Genomic DNA, 27,093 nt, shown 5'->3' with positions numbered 1-27,093 from the left:
ACTGCTCACTGGTGCTCCGGGCTGTGGAGGGGAGGGAGCGGCTGGCTCAGCCTCTCAGCGGATCGCTGAGAGGCTGAGCCACGTGCCAGTCCAGGCATCTGGGTGGATCCTGACCATATGGTTTTGACCTTTTCTGGACCGGCTGAGGGACATCATTGTGGATGAACTGCACTCCTATGACCTACAGGAGATGTATAGCCAAAATAGCTTTGGCTATACTTCTCCTTTAAAAAATTAATCAGTCTTGTAAAAACCATCTGAAATCAAACACATGGGGGCATTTTTAGCCATCTGACACTGATCAATTTACAAAACCAGAATTGCCAAAATGAAAACATTCTGTATATCTCCCCAATACATGCATATTTCCCATATGTTGACTATTTAAAAATGCTGCAAGCACAGAAAAATTCCAGCTGAATCTTCCAGAAATTTGAGTTGACAATTCTGAATTGAAATCCGAAGTTGTCTTATCAGCCCTGTTCAGCTTACCTTTGTTAACTACAGGACAAGTCCCCTATCTCATGGAAGAGGGAGGTGTTCTGTAGTCCTAACATACTTTCTGTTCTAGGGTGGCAGCAGTTCCTCTCAATAGATACAGTACAGTAAGTAGGCCTTGTCTCCCTAGGACAGGAAGTGTATTGCTGTACTGGAAAGATCACCAGATGAAAATAAAATGAAAAAAAAGAAAATTAATGCACCTACATTCAAGGACTTTTAAGCGGCAGTATATAACATTTTTTGTTTTAGGGTTTAGATACACTTTAAAGGGGCTGTAAACCCTTGAGGTTTTTCCCCTTAATGCATTCTATGCAATAAGGGGAAAAACCCCCTGTGATGCAGCTGCCCCCAGAGCCCCCCCTTTTACTTACCTGAACCTGGTCTTTCCAGCGACAAGGACGTGCACAGCAGCTCCAGACAGTGTCTCGGGTCCTGATTGGATAGATTGACAGCAGCGCAGCCATTGGCTCCCGCTGCTGTCAATCAAATCCAATGACCTGAGAGCAGGGCCGAGTCCTGCTGTTTCTGTCAATAGACGCAGCAGCAGGACACAGATATCCTTTAAGATGGAGGGGGTTGAGGACAGGGATACTTAATACTTTTTATTGGCTGGTGTAAGGGTCATGTTATGATCTAAGTTTAATAATGAACTGTAAGTTCTTCATGTGGGTCTGGATATTCCTTGGACCCTCTCTACTACATCATCCATCTCATTTTACAAAATTAATAAAGACATATTCAATAAAAAGATAACGAGGAAGGATAAAGAGGCATGCTGTCTTCTAGAACAGAATAGTGTCAGTTCACCTTGTGAGAAAAAAAATGGAAATGTGAACAAACACCCTAAACCCTTACCAAAATGAGCAAAATACAGAGCTTCCATTACTGAAACCCTTCCAAAAATATTAACTGCCTAAGGCTACTTTCACACTGGGGCAAGGGGGGCGTTAGCGGTAAAGCGCCGCTATTCAGAGCCGCTTTTCAGCCGCTAGTGGGGCGCTTTTAACCCCCGCTAGTGGCCGAATAAAGGGTTAAATGCGCCCGCAAAGCGCCGCTGCAGAAGCACTTTGCAGGCGCTTTGGCAGCGGTGGCCATTGATTTCAATGGCTGGGGTGGTGGAGGAGCAGTGTATACACCGCTCCAGCACCGCCCAAAAGATGCTGCATCCTGCAAGCGTACCGCTCCAGTGTGAAAGCACCCAGGCTTTCACACTGGGACTGCAGGGGAGGTGTTTTTCAGGTGCTTTACAGGCGCTATTTTTAGCCCTTTAGCCTTTTAGCACCTCAGTGAGAAAGTAGCCTAACTGTTATACTGCCCACTGTCTTTAGTACTTTCTGAGTTACTGGCCAAGAACATGTATACGGATCAAGGAAGTCTGAGAAGTGTCACACATCTACCTGCATGTTTGTTGCGAGGCAACTTACAAATGAGTGAAGCTAGAGAGTCATACAATGATTCTAAGCAAGAAGGTAAATCAATTGTGCACATGGCTCTGACAAACTCAGGTCGGTGCACATTATTATTATATTAATATTATACAGGATTTATATAGTGCCAACAGTTTGTGCAGCAGTTTACAATATAATGGGAGACAATAGAGCTACAGTACAATTAAATACAAGAGGGTTAGGAGAGCCCTGCTCCTGCGAGCTTACAATCTAATAGGGAGGGGCTTATGAAACAAAAGGTAGTGACTGTGAGGGATGAACTGATGAGGGAAGTAGAAGATTTGGTTGTTAGTTGAAGGCAGGATAGGCCTCCTTGAAGAGATGAGTTTTCAGGGATAGTCTAAAAGTGGACAGAGTAGGAGATAACTGGACAGATTGGGTTAGTGAGTTCCAGAGGATGGGAGAGGCTCTGAAGAAGTCCTGGAGGCGAGCATGGGAGAAGGAGACAAGGGAGCTAGAGAGCAGAAGGTCTTGGGAGGAGAGGAGAGGACAGTTTGGGTGATTATTGGAGATAAGATTGGTGAAGTAGCACGGGGCAGAGTTGTAAATGGCTTTGTATGTTATTGTTAGTGTGTTGTTGCCTTCCAACATAGTGTTTTGAATTTTATTCGTTGGGCAATGGGAAACTAGTGGAGGGATTGGCAGAGAGGGGTAGCGGACACTGAACGGTTGGTAAGGTGGATGAGTCTGGCAGCATAATTCATTATAGACTGAAGAGGGGATAGTTACAACAGTCAAGGCGAGAGATAATAAGGGAGTAAATAAGTTGCTTAGTGGTTTCAATGGTTAGAAAGGGGCATATTTTGGAGATGTTACGGAGGTGAAGTCTGCAAGATTTGGACAGCGATTGGATTTGGGGCTGAAAGGACAGGTCAGAGTCCAGTGTTACACCTAGCACCCTGGCATGAGGGGAGGGACTGATTGTTGTATTATTGATCTTGATGGAGAAGTCAGGGGAGGGGGCACGGGCCAGAGGAAAAATGAGCTCAGTTTTAGAAAGATTGAGTTTGAGGAAGTGGTGTGACCATCAATGCTGATGTGTTGGTTAGTAAGTTAGTAATGTGAGAGGAGACTTACTTGTATTGCACAATATGAAATGACTTCTGTTTTCTCTCTCACTGTTAGAGAAAATGAGGCATACCGGCTCTACAATTTGGATGTGTATGGATACTGTGTCTATGATAAAATGGGCACATATGGATCTGTACCTTTACTGTTGGCACACAAACCATCATACACTTGTGGCATCTTCTGGCTCAATGCCTCAGAGACATTAGTAGAAATCCATTCCAAAGCTGCCTTACAGGTAGGACTATGGCTTTTATTACATTAAGGAATTTCTTTACAGCCATAATGTATTTTGACTTATATAAAATATTATTATATCGCGTTCCGATATCTTCAGTTCAGAGACTTAGGCCGGCCATACACAGTTTGAATTGCTGAACCGGTCAAGATTCAAACTGTTAATGTGCAGGCTTGGGTACAACCAGCCTGCCAGATTCTCACAACGATTACCGCTAGCGGCTGCTTCTGCCATCGGGGATGACTTCTCCCGCCCCCCTGCCGGGAACAATTGCTCAGCAGGAGGAATTCCCCTGTCAGCACTGTCTGTGTTGATGGGGGAATCGTTCAAATGGAGGTCCTCCATTTCCAGATGATGCCTTTCACGGAAAAACGCATCGGGTGGAGACAGGAGTTGTGACGTAACCATGTTCTGAACCTATTGGTGTACCTCATGGTCGGATGTTCTCTCTACCACTTGATTTTACATTTTTGTATTTAAGTTCAATACTTTTATTTGAATAATATGGAGTGTGGATATACTGCACGATGAGCCTTCCTTTTTTACATCTCAAACACATGCCACAGCCCGAGAGCAGATTCGCGGTTTGCTGCGAGCTCTGACACACATGTGTGGAGGCCGGGACGGTGACCATTGGGCATACGACCTGTCTCTGAGGAGTGCTGCTGTGAGAACGAGACTTGGTGGTTCACAGGATACCCCCCTTTATATTATGCTTGTCATGATCTCCTATAATTTAGAGATTGTGCCTATCTGGTAAGAGGCAAACTTTTCTTAAGAATATATAACACTTAACATTGGGAGCAGCGCACCAAATATCTTATTTGTTAGTTTGGAAATTGATATGGACACTTGTTTAAAGATATTTACTTTATTGACATTTGTTTAGATTTATAATTTCACTTAACTCCTATGTGAATACTCTTTCTTGATACAGTCACATCACATGTTTGATTTACACTGTGTTTATTTTTATCTTTAAGCCTAGGTTCACATTGGGATTCGCCCCCACACCGCAGGTGCCGATCACATGCGACGTCTGTGCAGTGCGAGTTCAGCCATACAGTTTTATGGCTGAACTCGAATTGGATTCGCACAAAAATAGTGCAGGGACTTTTTTTTCCCTGCACTAGAATTGGATCGCATGGGTGTTCTCACCCATGCAGTCTGATTCATGTGTGAGTTCACAGTTTGCACTGAGATCTGTGAACCGATCTGGGGGTGTCATTAACTATGTGTTGACAGCCGCAGCAGTTCGCAGAGGGCAGTGTGAACTGCCTGCGGGATAGATGCGATGCATGGAACCGGCGCTGGAATCTCGCTGGTTCCCGCATTGCACATGTGTGAACCTATGCTTAATTTGTGGATTAATTGACTATAATGCCGTGTACACATGAGCGGACTTTTCGATGGGACTGGCGGACAATCCGACCGTGTGCAGGCTTCAGCGGACTGTTTCTGTCGAAAATTTGACCGACTTTAGATTTGGAACATGTTTCAATTCTTTACATCTGAACTCCGCCGGACCCATTTCCTAACGATAAATCCGCTCGTCTGTATGCTAGTCCGACGGACGAAAACCGACGCTAGGGCAACTATTGGCTACTGGCTATCAACTTCCTTATTTTAGTCCAGTCGTACGTCATCACGTACAAATCCATCGGACTTTGGTGTGATCGTGTGTAGGCAAGTCCGTTCGTTCGAAAGTCCGTCGGAAGTCCGTCGAAAGTCCGTTGGAAAGACTGTCGGACCTTTGTTGCCGAAAAGTCCGCCCGTGTGTACAGGGCATTAGGCTCGGTTCACACTTGTGCGATCTGGGAACACCACGAAACCACTGCGGGTTCCCGCATCGCACCCGACTTGCGTGACAGTTCACACTGCCATATGCGAACTGCTGGGAGTGTCAGTACAAAGTTAATGACACCCCAATTTCAGCTTGCATATTGCACTACGAACAGACAGTTCGGACATGAATCGAACACCCATGCGATCCGATTCTGGTGTGGACCAAAAAAAGGGTCCTGTTTGGTCCGAATGCGATATCAGCCATACTATCTGTATGGCTGAAATCTCATCACATGGACATCGCATGTTATTTGCAATGCAGTGCAGTGTGATTCACATGCGATATCGCAGAGCGCACAAGTTTGAACCGGCACTTAAGGCACTTGTTTATTTTTGGATTTATGTTTCTGACTGAAGACAGACAGCGCAATCTTTTTATCACGATTACATATTGGTTCCATATCCTGTATTCAGGATTTTAAAAAAGTGCAACAGTCTGTTCCTCCCTAGTGCAAGGTCTATTATATATGTCTTACACAAGTGAATGTACAGAAGGATTTATCCTGTTATCAGATAAGAGGTAAAAAGTAAAAAAAAATTATAACCCCTGGCCTCCCTGACGGTATGATTATGTCAGATTTTTGCATCTCAAAGCAGTACAATTATTTTGCAAAGAGATTTGGCATTTTATATTGTAGGCCTGTAATTCTTAGCAATAACACACTTAAATCTATCCACCAAGAGTCTAGTAGACATCCCGGGTATGATAAAGTTTGAAACACAAAATCATAAATTATATAATATAATAAATATAAATAATTATAAAAAATAATAATATAATAATAATAAAATTAATTTCCCCACGATTCACTATCGCTCAATTCTGCAAGTGTTCTAATTTACTATCGCTATTTTCTAGTTGGTCTTAACCGCTTAACAACCGGCCCATAGCCAAATGACGGCTACAGGGCGGTTGTTTAACTCTGGGAGGACGTCCAGGGACGTCCTCCCAGAATTCTGCTCTCGCGCGCCCCCTAGGGTGCGCACTCGAGAGCATCCGTGACCGCCGGGTCCAGAGGACCCAGGGCATCACAGATCCCGGTAAATGGCCGCTGATCGCGGCCGTTTACCATGTGATCGCTCCGTCAAATGACGGAGCGATCACATGTAAACAAACCGGCGTCATCTGATGACGCCGGTTCCTCTCCTCCCCTCTGTGTACCGATCGGTACACTGTGAGCGGAGAGGGGGATGGATGGATGGCTGCAGCGTTGTGGGCTGCATGTGTAGTGCCCACAGCGCTGCACAGAGACATCCAGCCATCCATCCATCCATGCTCAGCCATCCCCACTACTATGCATGCCCTGCAATGCCCTCTGCAATGCCCCACAGTACTCTGGTATGCCCCACAATACCCCTGCAATACTCTGCCATACCCTGCAATACCCCTGCAATACTCTGCCATACCCTGCCATACCCTGCAATACTCTGCCATACCCTGCAATACCCCTGCAATACTCTGCCATACCCTGCAATACTCTGCCATACCCTGCAATACCCCTGCAATACTCTGCCATACCCCTGCAATACTCTGCCATACCCTGCAATACTCTGCCATACCCTGCAATACCCCGCAATACTCTGCCATACCCTGCAATACCCCGCCATACTCCGCAATACCCCGCCATACTCCGCAATACTCTGCCATACCCTGCAATACCCCGCCATACTCCGCAATACCCCGCCATACTCCGCAATACCCCGCCATACCCTGGAATACCCCGCAATACTCTGCCATACCCTGGAATACCCCGCAATACTCTGCCATACCCTACTGCAATGCCCCACAGTACTCTGGTATGCCCCGCAATACCGCGCAATACTCTGCCATACCCTGCAATACACTGAAATACCCCGCAATACACTGCCATACCCTGCAATACCCCGCAATATCCCGCAATACTCTGCCATACCCCGCGATACCCAGCCATACTCAGTGATACCCAGCCATACTCTGCGATACTCAGTGATACCCAGCCATACTCTGCAATACTCAGTGATACCCAGCCATACTCTGCAAAACTCAGTGATACCCAGCCATACTCTGCAATACTCAGTGATACCCAGCCATACTCTGCAATACTCAGTGATACCCAGCCATACTCTGCAATACTCAGTGATACCCAGCCATACTCTGCCATACCCAGCCATGCTCTGCAATACCCCGCAAAAATCTGCAATACTCTGCCATAACCTGCAATACTCTGCAATACCCCGCAATACCCAGCCATACTCTGCAATACTCGGTGATACCCAGTCATACTCTGCCATACCCAGTCATACTCGGCGATACTCTGCAATACCCAGCCATGCTCAGCCATACTCGGCCATGCTCAGCCATGCTCAGCCATACCCAGCCATGCTCAGCCATACCCAGCCATGCTCAGCCATACCCAGCCATGCTCAGCCATACCCAGCCATGCTCAGCCATACCCAGCCATGCTCAGCCATACTCTGCCTCTGTATGTGGCCAGGCTGTGGAAGTCTCACACATGTGGTATCGCTGTACTCAGGAGGAGTAGGAGAATCTATTTTGGGGTGTCATTTTTGATATGTACATGCTGTGTGTTATAAATATTGTATAAATGGACAACTTTGTGTTAAAAAAAAAAAGTGTTTTAACCACTTCTGGCCTTCCGTCATACGACGTCCTTGACTTTGTGCGGGGATATCTGAATGATGGGTGCAGCTACAGGCATCATTCAGATATCATCTTTTTCAGCAGGCGATTCCCTACACCATAAGAACGATCATAGCGGCTGTTACACTGCTTGATCGTTCTTACGGGAGGCGAGAGGGGACGTCCCCCCCTCCCGCCGCCCTCCGGTGCTTCTACCGACTCACCGCTACGATCGATGCCAGGATCTTTTTTTTTTTTTTTTTAATTTCAGGCACAGCCTAGAGGTGAGATTTGGGGTCTTATTGACCCCATATCTCACTGTAAAGAGGACCTGTCATGCCATATTCCTATTACAAGGGATGTTTACATTCCTTGTAATAGGAATAAAAGTGATCAAAAAATTTTTTTTTGGGAAAAAAGTGTCAAACTAAAATAAATAAAGTAAAATGAACAATAAAAAAAAAAAAAAATTTTTTTAAAGCGCCCCTGTCCGTGTGCTCGCATGCAGAAGCAAACGCATACGTAAGTCCCGCCCACATATGAAAACGGTGTTCAAACCACACATGTGAGGTATCGCTGCGATCGGTAGAGCGAGAGCAATAATTTTGGCCCTAGACCTCCTCTGTAACTCAAAATTTGTAACCAGTAAAAAATTTTAAAGCGTCGCCTATGGGGATTTTTAAGTGGCGAAGTTTGGCGTCATTCCACAAGCGTGTGCAATTTTGAAAGGTGACATGTTAGGTATCTATTTACTCGGCGTAACTTCATCTTTCATATTATGCAAAAACATTGGGCTAACCTTACTGTTTTGTTTTTTTTTAAAGCAAAAAACATTTTGTTTTCCAAAAAAAACGCGTTCGAAAAATTGCTGCGCAAATATCGTGCGAGATAAAAAGTTGCAATGACCGCTATTGTATTCTCTAGGGTCTTTGCTAAAAAAACATATATAATGTTTTGGGGTTCTATGTAATTTTCTAGCAAATAAATGATGATTTTTACATGTAGGAGAGAAATGTCAGAATTGGCATGGGTGCTCCAGAATGCCTGAAGGTGCTCCCCTGCATGTTGGGCCTCTGTATGTGGACACGCTGTGTAAAAGTCTCACACATGTGGTATCGCCATACTCAGGAGTAATAGCAGAATGTGTTTTGGGGTGTAATTTGTGGTATGCATATGCTGTGTGTGAGAAATAACCTGCTAATATGACAATTTTGTGAAAAGAAAAAAAAAAACTTGATTTTGCAAAGAATTGTGGGAAAAAATGACAACTTCAAAAAACTCACCATGCATCTTTCTAAATACCTTGGAATGTCTTCTTTCCAAAAAGGGGTCATTTGGGGGGTATTTGTACTTTTCTGGCATGTTAGGGTCTCAAGAAATGAGATAGGCCGTCAGTACTTCAGGTGTGATCAATTTTCAGATATTGGCACCATAGCTTGTGGACGCTATAACTTTCACAAAGACCAAATAATATACACCGATTTGGGTTATTTTTTACCAAAGATATGTAGCGGTATAAATTTTGGCCAAAATATATGAAGAAAAATTACTAATTTTCAAAATTTTATAACAGAAACGAAGAAAAATTAATTTTTTTACAGATTTTTCGGTCTTTTTTCTTTTATAGCGCAAAAAATAAAGAACCCAGCGGTGATTAAATACCACCAAAAGAAAGCTCTATTTGTGTGAAAAAAAGGACAAAAAATTCATATAGATACAGTGTTGCATGACTGAGTAATTGTCATTCAAAATGTGAGAGCACCAAAAGCTGAAAATTGGTCTGGTTATTAAGGGGGTTTAAGTGCCCAGTGGTCAAGTGGTTAAACCACTTTTGACTTAAAGGGACACTTTTTGGTTGCTATGGACAATTTCAAGTTTCCAGGCAGAAAGAACAGTATATATAATATAAAACTGCATGCAGGGCATTGGACAAAGCACTGGGGACAAAATGGATGTGAAATAATTTCATACAGTAATGCAATCTGTAAGATTACAGTGTACTGTATGTATTATGATTTTTCACTGTTTTGAATTTGCCGCCGGGCTCCGCCCCCATGCGTCGCAACGCTCGCAGGGAACGGAGCCCGGCACAGACAGAGAGGCTTCGGGCAGAGGACAGAGCCCACGGACACAGCGGGGGGACATCGCAGGATCCTGGGGACAAGGTAAGTACACTGAACCAGGATCCTTCAATGCAATCCCGAGTGTGGCTCAGGGTTACCGCTAATGGTGCTGAAATTTAACCCCGAGCCGCACTCGGGAAAACCGCCAGGGAGGTTAAGGGTAAGGACTTCATAACATTGTTTTCACCTGGATACACAATAAGAATATTTAAACCAAAGAGTAGTCTGTATTTTATTATTCCCTAAGTTCCATGGTAACGAAGGGTTAACTGATATGTGGTGGTGCTAATTGCACATATAAAATATAAAGAGGTAAGATGTACAAACATATAACAGGTCAGTACTGGGTCAGCAATCAGAGAAAGCATAGAGTCACTGGTATCGTGGATATCCAAAGACCCCAGATCTTGCAAAATGTTCTGGAACATCCCCTGGCCTCATATGTCAGCTTATATAGGAGCAAGTTTTGATTGATCAGTTTTTTTCCGTATACCAATATGTAAAACCTCAGTATGGGTCCAATTTAGGACAATCATCTCCCTGGCATAATAAAACAGAAGACGAGGAAAATGTTTGGTTGCAGCAGTGGCATCTAGATCCCCAAAAATGCCAAGGAGGCACCATTTAGGGCAACACACATTCGGCTAATCAAAAGTAGTGGAAATAAACGCTGTGACCTGAGACCAAAAAGGTCTAATTTTATCACAACCATGTGTAGGAAGTTGCTCGATTCGTTTTCACATTTGTGGCATGTAGGAGTATCCTGTTCATGCATTTTGAATAGACGTAGTGGCGTATAGTACATCCTAATGAAAAAATCATAACTGGCTAAGCCCATCTCTGGCCAAAATTAACATGCTAGAGTGGGAGTTATACAGTTTCACGATTTTCAGCCAAAAGAAAGGTTTGCAGTTTGAGAAGGTGTGGGGATTGTTTATCCAGGAGAAATGAGTAATACGTAGAGATGAGGCATGTATGATCATGGTGAAGTTTTGCGTTACAAAGCTGGACATTGCGAGCCCCATATGGTCCTCAGCCAGTTGTTTCTTTAGTGCCCTGTTCTGCAAAACATTCTTCAGATTCCTTTAGGTCTGGCTATGTCTTTTTTTTTGAGTCAAGAGTTAATTATGTGGGTGTGGCGCTGTCCTCATAAGTGTGTGCAAGTGTAGGTATACAAAGTTGAATATCTAGGACCAATTACATACATAATACCTTAGCAAGCCCTAATTGATTCTTTCAATATAGTGTAGGGGACAGGGGTGAGTGCAGAGTCAATGTGATACACTAAAATAAAATAGGTATGATATACTAAACCATAAATAACTTTATAAAGTGCAAGGTATGTAAATGCTACTCCATATAGTGTAAATACAAAAGTAGTGCAAATAAATGCAATGAAATACCGATAATCACTAATACAATAAATATACCAAAGTGGCTTGTGCTTCGTGCAAATATAAAGTGATTGACTTATTAAATAACTAGTGATAAGTGCTCAGTGCAACAGTGGCAATTTTGAGTTTCTTGGCATTTGGAGTAACCAAGTATATTCACAGCCCGCTTGCTGTTTGAATTTCTGAGGTGCCCGGGTGCTTGTGTCTCGAACTTTAATCATGTAGACACTCACCGACTTTCCTAACCCCTGCAGGGGTGACGCACAGTCACAGTGTATGCCACTGTGCGGAAATCCTTAGCGCTTTCACGGTCGGGATGTCATATATACATAGAAGAGAAAGGGGATGCCCATAGCGTAAAACCATAAAACATTTTATTGAGACAGATGACAGAGCGGTACTCACATATAATTGACTTGTAGAAGGCAATCATGAAAAATCATCAGTGGAACCGTCATATTCAAAGTTTGTAATCTTTGGGAGATGATGCAAGGCGTCAGAATTAGGCCACGCCCTACGCGTTTCATCAGAGGACGTCTACGGGAGCGTGACCCCTTGCTACACCTCCCCTCCTAATATACTGTGCGTTATTTGTTGTGCGTTTGAGCTCAAAGAGCTTCGGCGGCCATTTTGCCTATGTTTTTGCAGACCGAAGTCCGCTCGCGGCCATTTTTCCTGTGTTTCTTACAGACTGGAGCCCGTATTTCCTTCATGAGATCGGAAACCGGACTCTAGGTGACTCCATAAGAACAAAGTGTGGTGTATGCTTTGTGTCACCTTATGTATTGGATGTGATCGAATATTTGGGGCAGATTAAAGGCAAATATAGCGAAGTTACCGCACATTATAGCCGGATGCTTCTGTTGTCTGACGGTATACACAACAATACAAATAAAATAGCATTTTCAGAAATAAGCAGTAAATCCCTCAAAATAACTACTGTATGTGCATTTAATACAGTTATGGATAAAACCGAGGTAAAAGGGAAAAAAAGGGGGAAAACCTTTTAAAATGTTAGGATAAACCTACATTTCCCTAAAAATAAAATAAAAATAGAAATAAAAAATATAAAAAATCCGTAAAATACAATAAAATACAATACAATACAATAACAATACAATAAAATACACAACTTCTCCCAGGGAATACGTGGGTGAATATTGTTGTATTTTATACTTTGAAAATATTTTAAAAGCTTGTTCCCTAAGCCAACTGACTATGTTACTATTTTTATTTATAAAAAGGGGAAGCAGTATATTGGACGGGTGTGTTGGTAAATAGTCCTAACCTCTGGGGATGAACTGAGTACTAATGTTTTTATTTTTATTCTATTTCATACATGGAGGAGGAAATTATGTATCCCAACTTTATATAATGTTTATTTGTGGTAGCAGATATTACTTTAGAGGTGACCGGTGCTCTATTAATATAATTTTATTTTTATTTTAGTAGTTTGTGAGAAAACAGTTGAGGTCAACATCTATGTTCATTCCTATTGGTTGAAGTGTGTCCAGCTGGAAGATCCACTTCATTTCATTTTGTGAAACTTTCACTTTTTTGTTGTCACCCCTCCAGTGTCCCTTGATCTTATCGATTGCATAGAAGGTCATATTCGTGGGGTCTCTATTGTGGTAATCTCTAAAATGTCTGGATACACTGTGTTTCTTGACACCGTTTTTTATGTTGGTGATGTGTTCTCTGATTCCTATGTGTAGCTGTCTGGTTGTACGTCCCACGTATTGTTTACGGTACGGACATTCTAGAACATAAGTGATGTGCGTGTTATTGCACTTTGTGAGTTCTCTGATGGTATATTCATTCCCATTAGATGTCGACTTGAACTTAGTGATCCTTTTATTTGTTTTTTGCTCACTCTGCACGGCGGACATTTACCACATTTATAAAATCCTTTTAGGTTATTACCTATTTTGATTTGTTTTGGAGGGTCAAGGGCATTATGCACCAATTTATTCCTAAGAGTTGGGGCCCTCCTATATATAAAAATGGGTTTTGTTGGCAATACCGTATTTAGGACTTTGTCTGACTGCAGAATAGGCCAGTGTTTCTTGATAATGGATTCCATAACCTTATATTGCCTATTATATCCTGTTAAAAAGGCATGACCTAGATTCCTATTCTTCTCATGTCTCTGGGGGTTCAGAATTCCTTCTATTAGTTTGTTTCTGTCCATATTTTTTACTTTTTCTTTCAATGATGTTAAGTCCCTCCTTTTATATCCCTTGTCCACAAATCGATTAATTAAAACCTCTGCTTTTTCTTCGATGTCAGTTTCATTACTACAATTTCTGCGTACTCACATGAGTTGCCCCTTAGGGATGTTCCCAATCCACTTTGGGTGGTGGCAACTTCTAGTTGGGATGTACCCGTTTCTGTCCGTATTCTTGAAAAATGTTTTGGTGTTGAGGTATCCGTTTTTTTTATATATCTGGAGATCAAGGTAGTTTATATTTTCTTTACTCCAGTTGCCGGAGAAAGTCAGTCCATAGATGTTATGGTATATTTCGTCGAAGAATACTTGTAACTCCTCTTCAGTACCTTCCCACACTATGACGATGTCATCTATGTATCGTCGGTATAGTTTCATGTTCTTCCTATTGGTACTATAAATTTGTTCTTCTTCCCATTTGTTAAGGAGCAGGTTGACTACACTGGGGGCATATTTAGCCCCCATAGCCACGCCTTTTACTTGGGTATAGAAGTCTCCTTTATGCCAGAAGTAATTGTGGCTCATGGCCAATTCTAATCCTTCTAGTAGGTATTTTATTTGTTCTTCTCTTAAATCCGTTTGTAGGTGTAATGCCCATTCTACTCCACTGAGGCCATCTGATTGTATGATGTTAGTGTATAGGGAGTTTATGTCAATAGTCACAAGGATATCTTCTTTGCTTATGTTAAAATTCCTCAACTCGGTGATCAGTTGTTTACTGTCTTTCAGATAGGATTTCCCTTTACTCACCAGTGGTTGTAAATAACCGTCTATGTATCCCCCCAGCCTCGAAAATAGGCCATCAATGCCACTTATTATGGGTCTTCCTGGGGGGTTTGTTTGGTTTTTGTGGATTTTAGGGACGTAATAGATAACAGGGGTCTTGGCCGCTTCAGGGACTAAATATCTTGCTTCTTTTTTGTTTAGGATTCCTTTTTTCTCCCCCTTTTGTATATAGGCCTTCAACTTCTTTCCATATTCTGCTTTCGGGTTACCCCTTAATTTTTTATACGTGTTTGGAATCTTTAGTAATTTCTCCATTTCCAGTTCGTAATCTCTTTTGTTTAATATAACTAGGCCACCGCCTAGTTGGACGGATAACAATATTCTTTTTCTTCTCTATCTCTTTGATGGTCTTCCAAATTTTCGATTTGACTTTTTTTGGTTTCAATTTCCTTATATCTTGTTCTACCATTTTCTTAAATGTTATGAGACTTTTGTTTTGTTGAGTGTTGGGATTGAACATGGAGTTGTTCTTCAATTGTGAGTGCTTATAGACTGAGGCATTTTTTTCCGTATGTACTCTATTGTCCCCTTTCATTGTCAAAAATGTTTTAATATTTAACTTCCTGACGAATTTCTGTAGATCTATATATGCCTCAAAGGGATCCAAATTTTTTTCGGGTGCATATTTAAGCCCCAGATCCAGTACTTTTAATTCTTCACTATTGAAGGTTGCCTCACTTAGATTGAAGATTCCTCCCCCTAATACTTTCTTCTTCTTTTTCTTAGAGGAGGGACAAAGTAAATGAAGAAGAGAGTATTAGGGGGAGGTATCTTCAATCTAAGTGAGGCAACCTTCAATAGTGAAGAATTAAGAGTACTGGATCTAGGGCTTAAATATGCACCCGAAAAAAATTTGGATCCCTTTGAGGCATATATAGATCTACAGAAATTCGTCAGGAAGTTAAATATTAAAACATTTTTTGCAATGAAAGGGGACAATAGAGTACATACGGAAAAAAATGCCTCAGTCTATAAGCACTCACAATTGAAGAACAACTCCATATTCAATCCCAACACTCAACAAAACGAAAGTCTCATAACATTTAAGAAAATGGTAGAACAAGATATAAGGAAATTGAAACCAAAAAAGTCAAATCGAAAATTTGGAAGACCATCAAAGAGATAGAGAAGAAAAAGAATATTGTTATCCGTCCAGCAGATAAAGGCGGTGGCCTAGTTATATTAAACAAAAGAGATTACGAACTGGAAATGGAGAAATTACTAAAGATTCCAAACACGTATAAAAAATTAAGGGGTAACCCGAAAGCAGAATATGGAAAGAAGTTGAAGGCCTATATACAAAAGGGGGAGAAAAAAGGAATCCTAAACAAAAAAGAAGCAAGATATTTAGTCCCTGAAGCGGCCAAGACCCCTGTTATCTATTACGTCCCTAAAATCCACAAAAACCAAACAAACCCCCCAGGAAGACCCATAATAAGTGGCATTGATGGCCTATTTTCGAGGCTGGGGGCATACATAGACGGTTATTTACAACCACTGGTGAGTAAAGGGAAATCCTATCTGAAAGACAGTAAACAACTGATCACCGAGTTGAGGATATTTAACATAAGCGAAGAAGATATCCTTGTGACTATTGACATAAACTCCCTATACACTAACATCATACAATCAGATGGCCTCAGTGGAGTAGAATGGGCATTACACCTACAAACGGAGTTAAGAGAAGAACAAATAAAATACCTACTAGAAGGATTAGAATTGGCCATGAGCCACAATTACTTCTGGCATAAAGGAGACTTCTATACCCAAGTAAAAGGCGTGGCTATGGGGGCTAAATATGCCCCCAGTGTAGCCAACCTGTTCCTTAACAAATGAGAAGAACAACGTTATAGTACCAATAGGAAGAACATGAAACTATACCGACGATACATAGATGACATTGTCATAGTGTGGGGAGGTACTGAAGAGGAGTTACAAGTATTCTTCGACTAAATAAACCATAACATCTATGGACTGAATTTCTCCAGCAACTGGAGTAAAGAAAATATAAACTACCTTGATCTCCAGATATGTAAAGAAAACGGATACCTCAACACCAAAACATTTTTCAAGAATACGGACAGAAACGGGTACATCCCAACTAGAAGTTGCCACCACCCAAAGTGGATTGGGAACATCCCTAAGGGGCAACTCATGCGAGTACGCAGAAATTGTAGTAATGAAACTGACATAGAAGAACAAGTAGAGGTTTTAATTAATCGATTTGTGGACAAGGGATATAAAAGGAGGGACTTAACATCATTGAAAGAAAAAGTAAAAAATATGGACAGAAACAAACTAATAGAAGGAATTCTGAACCCCCAGAGACATGAGAAGAATAGGTATCTAGGTCATGCCTTTTTAACAGGATATAATAGGCAATATACGTAAGGTTATGGAATCCAAACACTGGCCTATTCTGCAGTCAGACAAAGTCCTAAATATGGTATTGCCAACAAAACCCATTTTTATATATAGGAGGGCCCCAACTCTTAGGAATAAATTGGTGCATAATGCCCTTGACCCTCCAAAACAAATCAAAATAGGTAATAACCTAAAAGGATTTTATAAATGTGGTAAATGTCTGCCGTGCAGAGTGAGCAAAAAACAAATAAAAGGATCACTAAGTTCAAGTCGACATCTAATGGGAATGAATATACCATCAGAGAACTCACAACGTGCAATAACACGCACGTCACTTATGTTCTAGAATGTCCGTGCCGTAAACAATACGTGGGACGTACAACCAGACAGCTACACATAAGAATCAGAGAACACATCACCAACATAAAAAACAGTTTCAAGAAACACAGTGTATCCAGACATTTTAGAGATTACCACAATAGAGACCCCACGAATATGACCTTCTATGCAATCAATAAGATCAAGGGACACTGGAGGGGTGACAACAAAAAAGTGAAAGTTTCACAAAATGAAACGAAGTGGATCTTCCAGCTGGACACACTTCAACCAATAGGAATGAACATAGATGTTGACCTCAACTGTTTTCTCACAAACTACTAAAATAAAAATAAAATTATATTAATAGAGCACCGGTCACCTCTAAAGTAATATCTGCTACCACAAATAAACATTATATAAAGTTGGGACACATAATTTCCTCCTCCATGTATGAAATAGAATAAAAATAAAAACATTAGTACTCAGTTCATCCCCAGAGGTTAGGACTATTTACCAATACACCCGTCCAATATACTGCTTCCCCTTTTTATAAATAAAAATAGTAACATAGTCAGTTGGCTTAGGGAACAAGCTTTTAAAATATTTTCAAAGTATAAAATACAACAATATTCACCCACGTATTCCCTGGGAGAAGTTGTGTATTTTATTGTATTGTTATTGTATTGTATTGTATTGTATTTTACGGATTTTTTATATTTTTTATTTTATTTCTATTTTTATTTTATTTTTAGGGAAATGTAGGTTTTTCCTAACATTTTCAAAGGTTTTCCCCATTTTTTCCCTTTTACCTCAGTTTTATCCATAACTGTATTAAATGCACATAGTTATTTCGAGGGATTTACTGCTTATTTCTGAAAATGCTATTTTATTTGTATTGTTGTGTATATAACAGAAGCATCCGGCTATAATGTGCGGTAACTTCGTTATATTTGCCTTTAATCTGCCCCAAATATTCAATCATATCCAATACATAAGGTGACACAAAGCATACACCACACTTTGTTCGTATGGCATCACCTAGAGTCCAGTTTCCGATCTCATGAAGGAAATACGGGCTCCAGTTTGTAAGAAACACAGGAAAAATGGCCGCGGGTGGACTTCGGTCTGCAAAAACGTAGGCAAAATGGCCGCCGAAGCTCTTTGAGCGCAAGCGCACAACAAATACCGCACAGTATATTAGGAGGGGAGGTGTAGCAAGGGGTCACGCTCCCGTAGACGTCCTCTGACAAAACGCGTAGGGCGTGGCCTAATTCTGACGCCTTGCATCATCTCCCAAAGATTACAAACTTTGAATCTGACGGTTCCACTGATGATTTTTCATGATTGCCTTATACAAGTCAATTATATGTGAGTACCGCTCTGTCATCTATCTCAATAAAATGTTTTATGGTTTTACGCTATGGGCATCCCCTTTCTCTTCTATGTGTATATGACATCCCGACCGTGAAAGCGCTAAGGATTGCCGCACAGTGGCATACACTGTGACTGCGCGTCACCCCTGCAGGGGTTAGGAAAGTCGGTGAGTGTCTGCATGATTAAAGTTCGAGACACAAGCACCCGGGCACCTCAGAAATTCAAACAGCAAGCGGGCTGTGGATATACTTGGTTACTCCAAATGCCAAGAAACTCAAAATTGCCAATGTTGCTGTCAGAGAGGTGAGCTGGTTGGGCGCCGGTGCGCGCCGGGGCGCGTTGGCGTTCGTGTCCCTGTGCGTGCTGGGGCGCGTGTCCCTGTGGGCACTGGCGCGCCTGGGCTGACCGGCCGTGGCGTGCGGGGTGGCGTCCGGGCGTTTGTGCGTACGCGCTAGCGCGCGTCCGCGTTAGCGCGCGTCCGCGTTAGCGCGCGTCCGCCTGTGGGCGCTGCCTTTGACGTGCCCGGCGGTGTGGGCGTGCGTGCTGGTGTCGGGGGCGCGCTCGGGCGCGCGCGGGTGCGCGGCGCGCCTTGGCGAATCGGCGTGCGCGCGTGCGCGGCGTTTTGGCGCCAATCAGCCTATTTGAAGCCTGCCTCTGCACTGACCCGGTGCTGCCTGATCAAACAGCTCTGTGTCTTGTCCCGTGATCATCCTGTGTTCCTGTATCTCCGTAGTGTTTACCCGTTGTGACCTGGCTACCTTTGGACCTTCCTTGACTGCTGCCTGAACCCGACCCCGGCTTGTCTGACCTCGCTTCTGCCTTCTCCCTTGTACCGTTGCCGCCAGCCCGTTGCCGACCTCTGCCTGTGTGTGAACAAGTCTGATTAACTCCTGCTCAGCATCTGCTCTACCAAGTCTCAAGCTCTACCGGTTGCTTGCCAGACCACTGTGCTCCAGGACTCTAACTTCAGGCTCTCATACCACTCCGCACTCGCGGGCCTCCTGTCTGCTCTACCAGGGGCCCCGAATCGGACACGTAAGGGAGCCTACCCTCTGCCCACGTGGACTCATCTGTCTGGTAAGTGTGGAACCTGACAGTATCAGGCAGCCATGACTGAGTCCGGGCAGGGGGCCTCCCCCATGGATGAACTGTGCAGACATCTAGCGGGCCTTACTCAAGCCGTTAAAAGCCTACAGGAAGGCTATACCAGATTGGAAGGACAGGTCTAGGCCCTTTCAGCCTCTCCTCCAGGGGCAGTTTCTGCCAACCCTGCCTCAGCACCTTCTGTAGTGATGCTTCCACCAGAGCCCAGGGTGCCTACACCCGAAAAATTCTCCGGAGAACGCAGTAAGTTCCGAGCGTTTCGCAACGCATGCGAGCTCTACTACGCTTTGCAGCCCCGAACATTCTCCCTGGAAGCTACTAAAGTGGGGTTCGTCATATCCCTGTTGATCGGAGAGTCTCAAACCTGGGCCCACCGCTTATTGGAGCAAAAGGCCCAATCTCTTGATTCCCTAAATGCCTTCTTCCTAGCTATGTCTCAGCTGTATGAGGACCCCCAGCTAACAGCCACGGCAGAAGCCGCTTTACATGCCCTTCAACAAGGTCGCAGAGCTGCTGAAGATTACGCCGTGGAGTTTAGGCGTTGGAGCTCGGATACGGACTGGAATGACGCAGCCTTGCGTCACCAATATCGGCTGGGGTTGTCAGATCCTCTAAAAGATGAACTGGCACGAGTGGGGATACCTCAGACACTGGAAGAGTTAATTAATCTGTCCATCCAGATCGACCGCCGCCTCAGGGAGAGACGCTCTGAGAGGTCTGTCAGTCACCCACGCCTTACCTGGATGTTGCCTAGGGCTCCTAGTGCCCCAAACCAAGCTCCGCTGGTCTCTTCTACCCCTGGCCCGGAGGCCCCGGAGCCCATGCAGTTGGGACTGCTCCGTCCCTCTCTGACTTCTGAGGAGAAGACACGCAGGCGCACACTCAATCTGTGCCTGTACTGTGGGGAGTCTGGTCACTTTGCAAGAGCATGCCCAAATAAAAGACGTAAGTGTCTGCCGTCTTCTTCGTTGTGTGCACCTGTCCTACCTAGTGCCGGTAACCATTTAACTTTCTCCATTGTATTACAGTTACCTGGAAGGAGCATCCCAGTACCGGTCATCATTGACTCTGGAGCTTGTAGTGGTTTCATCGACCGGACCTTCGTCGAAACCCATCATATTCCCACTCAGACTAAAGCTCAAGGACTGGCAGTTTTCTTAGCGGATGGCTCCACCCTCCGCTCCGGACCCGTCACTCAAGAAACGGTTCCTCTGTTGGCCACCATTGGCCCGGAACACCAGGAACTTTTACGCCTAGATGTCATTTCCTCTCCTCTCTTCCCAGTCATCCTAGGAATACCTTGGCTACAGGCCCACAATCCTAGTATCAACTGGTCTACAGGCAAGATTCAGTTTTCCTTGGAATATTGCAGACAACACTGCTTACGGGGGACCCCATTAACTTCCTCCCAATGCCTGCGCATAGATTCTGAAGCTAAGCCCTGCCAAGATCTTCCCGAACCTTACCGGGATTTCCTGGATGTGTTCAGCAAAAAAGGAGCAGAAACCCTTCCAGTTCATAGACCCTATGATTGCCCAATAGAACTCTTACCAGGCACCGAAGTCCCCTTTGGGAGGATCTTCCCTCTAACTGAGCAGGAGTTGGGCACCCTGAAAACTTATATAGATGAGAACCTGAAGAAAGGGTTCATCCGTCCTTCCACGTCTCCAGCTGGGGCAGGTATCTTTTTTGTGGAAAAGAAGGATCACTCCTTACGTCCTTGCATTGACTATCGGGAGCTCAATAAAATCACTATTAAGAACAGATACCCGCTACCCCTGGTTCCTGAGCTATTTCAGAGATTGGGATCGGCTACCGTTTTTACCAAGCTAGACCTCCGTGGAGCCTATAATTTGATCCGCATAAGAGAAGGAGACGAGTGGAAGACGGCCTTTCGTACTCGATTCGGACATTACGAGTATCTCGTCATGCCTTTTGGTCTGTGCAATGCACCGGCGACATTCCAGCATTTCATCAACGATGTCTTTCATGACTTATTGGATTTATATGTCATCGTTTACCTGGACGATATCTTGGTTTTCTCGGCCTCCCTGATGGAACACCGCAAGCATGTACGAAATGTACTTTCCCGGCTCAGACAACATGGACTGTACGCCAAACTTGAAAAATGTGAATTCGAGCTCCAATCTATCCAGTTCCTGGGCCTGATTATTTCCCCTGATGGCATCAAAATGGATCCACAGAAAGTATCCGCTATTCTGGATTGGCCTGCACCGACCGACAAAAAAGGAGTACAACGCTTTATTGGCTTTGCCAATTTCTATAGGAAATTTATTAAAGGATTTTCTTCAATCATAACTCCCATTACAGAGCTTACTAAACAAGGATGTCGATTCCGCTGGACCCCTGAGGCACAAGAGGCCTTTGAAAAACTCAAGGCGCTGTTCACTTCAGCCACTATCCTTAAGCATCCCAACCCTGCCTTGCCTTTCGTCCTGGAGGTGGATGCGTCTGAGGTTGCAGTCGGAGCTGTACTTTCACAGAGACAGGGTGCCAAAGCACTTCTGTACCCTGTGGGATTCTTCTCACGCAAACTTTCTCCCTCCGAGAAAAACTACGACGTGGGTGATCGGGAGCTTTTGGCCATTAAAGCGGCTCTGGAGGAATGGCGTTACCTTCTGGAAGGCGCAGCACACCCCATTTTGATCTACACTGACCATAAGAACTTGGAATATCTAAGGACAGCCAAGAGATTGAGACCCCGGCAGGCCAGATGGGCACTTTTTTTTTCCCGATTTATTTTTCACATTACGTTCAGACCCGGATCCAAGAATGTTAAACCTGATGCCCTCTCCCGGATGTTTCTCGATTCTGAAAGAACCGTATCCCCAGATACCATCCTTCCCTCTGGAAATTTCCTAATCCTTCAGGAGGATCTAATTTCCCGAATCAGACGCGCTTCTATGGGAATGTCTCCACCTGTTGAGTCTTGTACCAAGGATGGACTGTTCTGGTTCAAGAATAAGATTGTGGTCCCTGAGGAGTTAAAGGTACAGGTGTTAAGTTTATGTCATGATCACAAACTGGCTGGCCACTTCGGCACTCAGAAAACAACCGACCTCGTCCAACGCACCTTTTGGTGGCCGTGTCTTACCAAGGATTGCAAGGACTATGTGGAGTCCTGTAACACGTGTGCCAGAAACAAGACTAGCCGAACAAGAGCATGGGGCCTGTTGAGACCATTGCCAGTCCCAGAGAGACCATGGACCATGATATCAATGGACTTTATTGTTGAGCTTCCACCATCAGAAGGTTTTTCGTCCATTTTTGTTGTGGTTGACAGGCTGTCTAAAATGGCCCACTTCCTCCCCATGAAGGGCACCCCTTCAGCCATGGAGACCGTTTCCATCTTCATTAAGGAGATCGTCAGGCTGCATGGAGTCCCGACCAACATAGTCTCGGACAGGGGCGTCCAGTTCACCTCCAGATTCTGGAAGGCCCTTTGTGGCGCGCTCGAGATCGAGTTGTCATTCTCTTCGGCTTACCACCCTCAGTCAAATGGGCAAACCGAGAGGACGAACCAGACTTTGGAGCAATACATCCGCTGTTTTTCTGCTTTTTCCCAGGATGATTGGGCCTCCCTGCTTCCCATCGCAGAGTTCTCCTACAATAACTCTCTACATTCAGCTACGAACCAGTCTCCGTTTTTTGCCAATTACGGTTTCCATCCATCCTTCTTGCCCGGATCATTCCCCGAATGTCCTGTTCCTGCAGTATCCCAAACTTTGGATTTTTTCTCTAACAACAATAAATTGCTGCAGGAGACCATGACCAAGGCTCAGGAAGATTACAAGAAAATCTTTGACAGGAAGAGACGGGGGGGACTTGTTCTTGAACCTGGCAATTCTGTCTGGCTGTTTACCGCTAATCTCAAGTTGGCCTGCCCATCCAAGAAACTGGGCCCCAAATACCTGGGTCCCTTCCGGATCAAGAGGAAAATCAACAATGTGGCCTACGAACTTGACCTTCCTAATTCTCTGAGGATACATCCAGTGTTCCACGTGTCCCTCCTGAAGCCAGTCACTCCTAACTTCTTTTCTGGTCTCAGCATTGGTCCACCCAAACCTATTGTGGTTAATGGCGAAGAGGAGTTCGAAGTGGAAGCAATTCTAGATTGTAGAAGAAGGCACAATCAGGTGCAATATCTGGTAAAATGGAAGGGCTATGGACTCGAAGATAATTTGTGGGAGCCGGAAAGCAATTTACACGCCAGAGAACTCCTGCAGTCCTTTAAAACCTCTCATGCCTCGAAGATGGCCCAACTGGGCATCCGGAGTCTGCCCTTGAGGAGGGGGCACTGTCAGAGAGGTTACCTGGTTGGGCGCCGGTGCGCGCCGGGGCGCGTTGGCATTCGTGTCCCTGTGCGTGCTGGGGCGCGTGTCCCTGTGGGCACCGGCGCGCCTGGGCTGACCGGCCGTGGCGTGCGGGGTGGCGTCCGGGCGTTTGTGCTTACGCGCATTCGCGCGCGTCCGCGTTAGCGCGCGTCCGCCTGTGGGCGCTGCCTTTGACGTGCCCGGCGGTGTGGGCGTGCGTGCTGGTGTCGGGGGCGCGCTCGGGTGCGCGGCGCGCCTTGGCGAATCGGCGTGCGCGGCGTTTTGGCGCCAATCAGCCTATTTGAAGCCTGCCTCTGCACTGACCCGGTGCTGCCTGATCAAACAGCTCTGTGTCTTGTCCCGTGATCATCCTGTGTTCCTGTATCTCCGTAGTGTTTACCCGTTGTGACCCGGCTACCTTTGGACCTTCCTTGACTGCTGCCTGAACCCGACCCCGGCTTGTCTGACCTCGCTTCTGCCTTCTCCCTTGTACCGTTGCCGCCAGCCCATTGCCGACCTCTGCCTGTGTGTGACCAAGTCTGATTAACTCCTGCTCAGCATCTGCTCTACCAAGTCTCAAGCTCTACCGGTTGCTTGCCAGACCACTGTGCTCCAGGACTCTAACTTCAGGCTCTCATACCACTCCGCACTCGCGGGCCTCCTGTCTGCTCTACCAGGGGCCCCGAATTGGACACGTAAGGGAGCCTACCCTCTGCCCACGTGGACTCATCTGTCTGGTAAGTGTGGAACCTGACAGTTGCACTGATTGCACTGAGCACTTGTCACTAGTTATTTAATAAGTCAATCACTTTATATTTGCACGAAGCACAAGCCACTTTGGTATATTTATTGTATTAGTGATTATCGGTATTTCATTGCATTTATTTGCACTACTTTTGTATTTACACTATATGGAGTAGCATTTACATACCTTGCACTTTATAAAGTTATTTATGGTTTAGTATATCATACCCATTTTATTTTAGTGTATCACATTGACTCTGCACTCACCCCTGTCCCCTACACTATATTGAAAGAATCAATTAGGGCTTGCTAAGGTATTATGTATGTAATTGGTCCTAGATATTCAACTTTGTATACCTACACTTGCACACACTTATGAGGACAGCGCCACACCCACACAATTAACTCTTGACTCACCTTTTGTTTTCCCCACCCGGGTGGGGATTGCTTCTGTGGAGGCTGCAGTCCTCACACACACTTTTTTATTATTGTTTTTTTTTGGTTTTTATTATTAGTTTTTAATATTGGACATTTAGTTTAATTCACTCACTTCCCGTTGCGCGGATTTACTATTAATTTCGCCTATGTCTTTTTTTTAATCTTAAGAAAATTGCATTGCAAAGAGTCCACACTGAACAGATGACCCTAGGGTCTGAATCGGTGTGTAAGGGAATTTTTTGTTTTGACAATATGTAGTGTTCTGTAAGTGTAGGTTCACATCTATGCGGCTGCGCTTGATGCGTTTTTCACACTGAACAGATGACCCTAGGGTCTGAATCGGTGTGTAAGGGAATTTTTTGTTTTGACAATATGTAGTGTTCTGTAAGTGTAGGTTCACATCTATGCGGCTGCGCTTGATGCGTTTTTCAGGCACATTTTTCAGTGCATTTTGCATTTTTATACCAGTGTTTTTATTTATTTTTGTATGCAATTTTCATGCATTTTGCGTTTTAAGTTAATTTTTTTTCTCTTTAAATGCACTGTAAAACACACTGTATATAGCTGGTTGCTAAAGAGGGGGACCGGGAAGCCGGCTGCCATGTCCTTAGCAACCGATGAGTCATCAGCTGTCAGTGGGGTTCCCCGCTGAAAGCTGAATGTAAACAAAAATAATTTGACAGCAAAAAAAAAAAATTTGCCAAACAAAACGTTGTGGGGTCCCCCCCCCCCGGTTAATACCAGCCACTTCAGGTCTAGTATGGATTCGGAGGGGACCCCCCCCACGCCAAAATGAAAAAAATGGCATGGGGTCCCCCCCAAAATCCATATCAGAACCTTATCCCAGCATGCCGCCAGGCAGGTCAGGAAAGGGAGGGGACGAGCAAGCGCCCCCCCCTCCTGAACCATATCAGTCCACATGCCCTCAACATGGCCGGTGGTTGTCAGGGTCTGTGGGTGGGTGGCTTATTGGAATCCGGAAGCCCCCCTTTAAGAAGGAGGACCCCAGATCCCTCCCCGCCCCTTGTGAATGGGTATGGGGTAAATCGTACCCTTACCCCTTCACCAAAAAAGCAGTGAAATGTAATAAAAACAGAAATGTAAAAAAATGAGCAGGCTTTTGACAATTCCTTTATTAATAGCTCTGTCTTCTCTAGCCGTCTCTTCCCGCCGTCTTCTCCTTCCTGCTGTCTCTTCCCACCGCCTTCTCCTTCCTGCTGTCTCTTCTTGCCGTCTTCTCCTTCCCCCGTCTTCTTCTCGAGCCGCCTCTTCTTGCCGCCACCGTCTCTTCCCGCTGTTGTCTTCTTCATCGTCGCCGGTTACCAGCTAAAAAAATACAAAAAGCCGCTGTTGTTCTGTTGATGTCTTCATCTATTTTGTTGTTGCCCGCTCTCTGCCGACTCTTATATAGCCATGGGGCGTGGCCATGGGGCCAGGATCAGAGAATTGTCTCTCCTGGGAGTTGAGGTGTACTGAAGCAGCATACAAGCAAGGCACACACAGAGCACCCCCAGAACTCAAATTGGTAAAACGGAAATGGTGGATACAAGTGATAACTGCCAAGGAATCTGTCTGGATAAAAAGTAATTTACATAAATTGAATAGTCTCAGTGAGAAAGTGAATAAAAGTAGCTAAGTGAGAATTATAAAAGGGTGAAATCCCTATGAGTGATGATAGTTTGCCAAGAAGCATTTACCAAGAGAGTGATTGGCTAAATAAACAATAGGGTAGGATAATGTAGTAGTTACCTTGAGTATAAACATAGGAGCAACCGCTCCAGTGACAAGTAGCATCTCTGAGGGTATGGCAAGAGAGACTGCGTTTGGGGCACCTCATGGAAAAGAACTCTCTGAGGATCTGAAAAAAAGAATTGTTGTTCTACATAAAGATAACCTAGGCTATAAGAAGATTGCCAAGACCCTGAAACTGAGCTGCAGCACGGTGGCCAAGACCATACAGCGGTTTAACAGGACAGGTTCCACTCAGAACAGGCCTCGCCATGGTCGACCAAAGAAGTTAAGTGCATGTGCTCAGCATCATATCCAGAGGTTGTCTTTGGGAAATAGACATATGAGTGCTGCCAGCATTGCTGCAGAGGTTGAAGGGGTGGGGGTTAACCTGTCAGTGCTCAGACCATACGCCGCACACTGCATCAAATTGGTCTGC

General features: G+C 44.4%; 1 protein-coding gene across 4 annotated transcripts in view; it reads left to right on the top strand.

Annotated features, from left to right (window-relative positions):
• Positions 1 to 27,093, top strand: part of GANC (glucosidase alpha, neutral C) — a 215,483-nt gene that overhangs the window by 25,783 nt on the left and 162,607 nt on the right. For all 4 annotated transcript variants that reach the window (XM_073609527.1, XM_073609525.1, XM_073609528.1 and 1 more), the window contains one exon: positions 3,075 to 3,255. In XM_073609527.1, coding sequence (XP_073465628.1) covers positions 3,075 to 3,255 — 181 coding nt within the window. The remainder of the gene's footprint in view (positions 1 to 3,074; positions 3,256 to 27,093) is intronic.

The sequence above is a fragment of the Aquarana catesbeiana genome, linkage group LG13 (genome assembly GCF_042186555.1).
Source record: "Aquarana catesbeiana isolate 2022-GZ linkage group LG13, ASM4218655v1, whole genome shotgun sequence".
NCBI lineage: Eukaryota > Metazoa > Chordata > Amphibia > Anura > Ranidae > Aquarana > Aquarana catesbeiana.
This window is presented reverse-complemented; position numbering and strand designations above follow the sequence as displayed.